The sequence below is a fragment of the Zingiber officinale genome, chromosome 9B (assembly GCF_018446385.1).
Source record: "Zingiber officinale cultivar Zhangliang chromosome 9B, Zo_v1.1, whole genome shotgun sequence".
Lineage (NCBI taxonomy): Eukaryota > Viridiplantae > Streptophyta > Magnoliopsida > Zingiberales > Zingiberaceae > Zingiber > Zingiber officinale.
In genome coordinates, this window is record NC_056003.1 from 107,104,465 (window position 1) to 107,107,024 (window position 2,560).

Here is a 2,560-nt window from a genome sequence, read left to right on the forward strand (position 1 = left end):
AAAAAATAAATAAAAAACTAAACTCTAAAAAGTCTTAGGACTACAATTTTTGGATTTGAAACTGGACAGTTACAAGTAAACTCGATAACCAACTATAGATCTCCGAACAATTTTTGATTTGATATATTACAAATCACATGATTCAATCCAAATAAAAAACTATAACCTTTCAAAACTTCCACATCAACAACTCTCAACAAAAAAAAATACGTAAATTCATTTGTAATATAAAATTATACCGATCCTACTCCGTTTCCATTGCAAAAATGATCGAGGACTGATTTGGTGCTTTCGAATCGTTAGATCGTACGATCCGGATCGCAATTGGCAGCAGCAAGCAAGCCAGCCAGCCAGCCTTTAGGCTTAATTCAGGTCAGACCCCAGTTATATGACTACATCTCAAAGTTTGAGGACATGATCTGAACTCTTTGTCGGGTTGACTTGATATGACTCTACTCTGACGAGTCCGACACCTACTACCTAGCCCCTCCCTGCTGCTTCCCCCACATCACCATAAATTCTTTTGTTCCAGAATAATAGAAAGCTTGTAAAGTATAACAAGTTAGGGATACCACAAACTTCACTGTAATATATTTCAATCTAGGAAGCAAAGCAACATACTTCATAACAGAGGCCACGGATATGCACTAATTGCACCATGTTTTGGAATCAAACACACGAGGCTAGTGGCTATAACCATGCATAACCCAACACTGCTCTGGGCAACTACTGATCATGACAGGCTTTAGGCTTATCCAACTATATGATACAAGGAAAACGAAAGCAAAATGCAACCATGCGTTTTATGTCTTACCGATCGTATAATTAATATATATAGCTGTAGTAGTAGTAGTAGTCCCAGTGCGTGTGCGGGCTTCACATGGCTGCCACTGCTTCAAATCTGGGTTCCTTTGCCTCGAATTTCTGCTTCACGTACACATCCATGTAGTTTCCGAACATGAATTTGGGATAGGAGGAGGCGGCAGGGGCGGCTGCCGGCGCGATGGTGGCCTTGAGCGAGGGGTTGTAGAAGGAGGCGATGGAGCGGCGGTTGCCGTCGCGGGTGGCCAACACGCGGTGCCAAGTGCTCTTGTACCGCCCGTTGCTCACCACCTCGATCTGGTCGCCGGTGTTGATCACGATGGAGTTCTTCATGGGCTGCACCTCCACCCACTCCCCGTCCTTGAGGATCTGCAGCCCGCCCACCTGGTCGTCCTGGAACAGCAGGATGACGCCGCCGGCGTCGGTGTGCGCGCGGAGGCCGTCGACGAGGTCTGGCCGCGGGCACGGAGGGTAGTGGCTCACCTTCGTCCCAAAGAACGCCTCTTGCTGCCCGTCTCCCGTGAAGGCCTTCTTGATGTAGCCTTTCTCGAGGCCCAGGTTCTGGTCCATCAGCTCCATTACCTTCTCCGCCAGCTTCCTCAGCTCCTCCCTGTACTCCTCCATCGTCTCCCTACGAATCATTAAAGCCAAGACATGTATATTAATCAATTCAAAAAAGGGTTATCTTTAATTCAAAGTCCATCATACTTGAAGTCATGGGGATTTGAAGGCCAAGCGTTGTCGTCTTGGAGCACGAACACATCCTCCCAATCGACGTCTTTCAATTTCTTGACGGCCTCACCTTGGCTTTCTCGATCCACCAGCTCGTTCAACGACCGGACAGGGGTGGACTCGTTGAACCTTCCCTCTCGCAGTTGGTAGCACTCGGAGCAAACCTTCTTCACGCGTTCAAGTAGCTCCTCAGAGATCCCATGGTTCACCAGCTGCCCGCGAACACGCAAATCAAGCATTTAATTGAAAAAAAACGACTTCAGATTGATTCGATACCTGAAAGAATCCCCACTCTTCGCATCCATTGGCAATCTGTGCCAACGTCAGGGCCCTCTCATCACCCTGCAGCTTTGAGAAATCAATGACTGGGATCATCTTGCCTCGATCGAGCTACACAAGAACAGGACAACTGTGGGAGATTGTAAGCTTGACTATGGAAGCTCTGTAGGCCTCTTGCAACGGATGCCGGAACTGCGCAGGCCTCCGGTGGCCTTTTATAGCGCAAACTCGTTGGATGTCAACTGCTAGTTTAATTTTGGATTAAGAAACCAGTCATCAGTGCGGCAGGGGTTTATTAGTTTTATATCCAGATAAGATTAAATAAAAGCTCAAGTCAATGTTGCATGTTTGCAATGGCGGCGAGGTAATTACCAGAAGAACACCCACCAGACTGGGTTGCAATTTGCAAATAGGGACGGCAATTATAGACTGTCATGCTCTTCGAAATCATGGATTAGTAGGGAAATGGGCACGGTCACTCTGCTCATGTCTGACACTTGATCTGTGGCTCCATAACTCAGCCATGCATCTGTGTCTTCCACCATATGAGTCGCTTTCTCCATTGACTGAATCAAAGAAAAAGCTTCAGCCTAATTAAGTAGGAACGAAGCGATCTCAGACTTACTATAAGCGGTATTTCCCAAACCTCGATGGCAATAATCAGCAGCAGCAATGATTCAAAGCAAATTCAGATTGCTAGATTCGCTGATCATGTTGGGAGTAATCT

The 2,560-nt window shown here is 46.6% G+C and overlaps 1 protein-coding gene across 1 annotated transcript; it reads right to left on the reverse strand.

Moving 5' to 3' along the window:
• Positions 1-569: 569 nt before the first annotated feature.
• On the reverse strand, positions 570-2,080 carry LOC122022386 (1-aminocyclopropane-1-carboxylate oxidase-like). The gene is made up of 3 exons (XM_042580361.1): positions 1,831-2,080; positions 1,531-1,766; positions 570-1,453 (listed from the first exon to the last, which is right to left on the reverse strand). The coding sequence occupies exons 1-3, from the start codon at positions 1,927-1,929 to the stop codon at positions 877-879; spliced, it is 912 nt and encodes a 303-aa protein (XP_042436295.1). The 5' UTR covers positions 1,930-2,080; the 3' UTR covers positions 570-876.
• Positions 2,081-2,560: the final 480 nt, after the last annotated feature.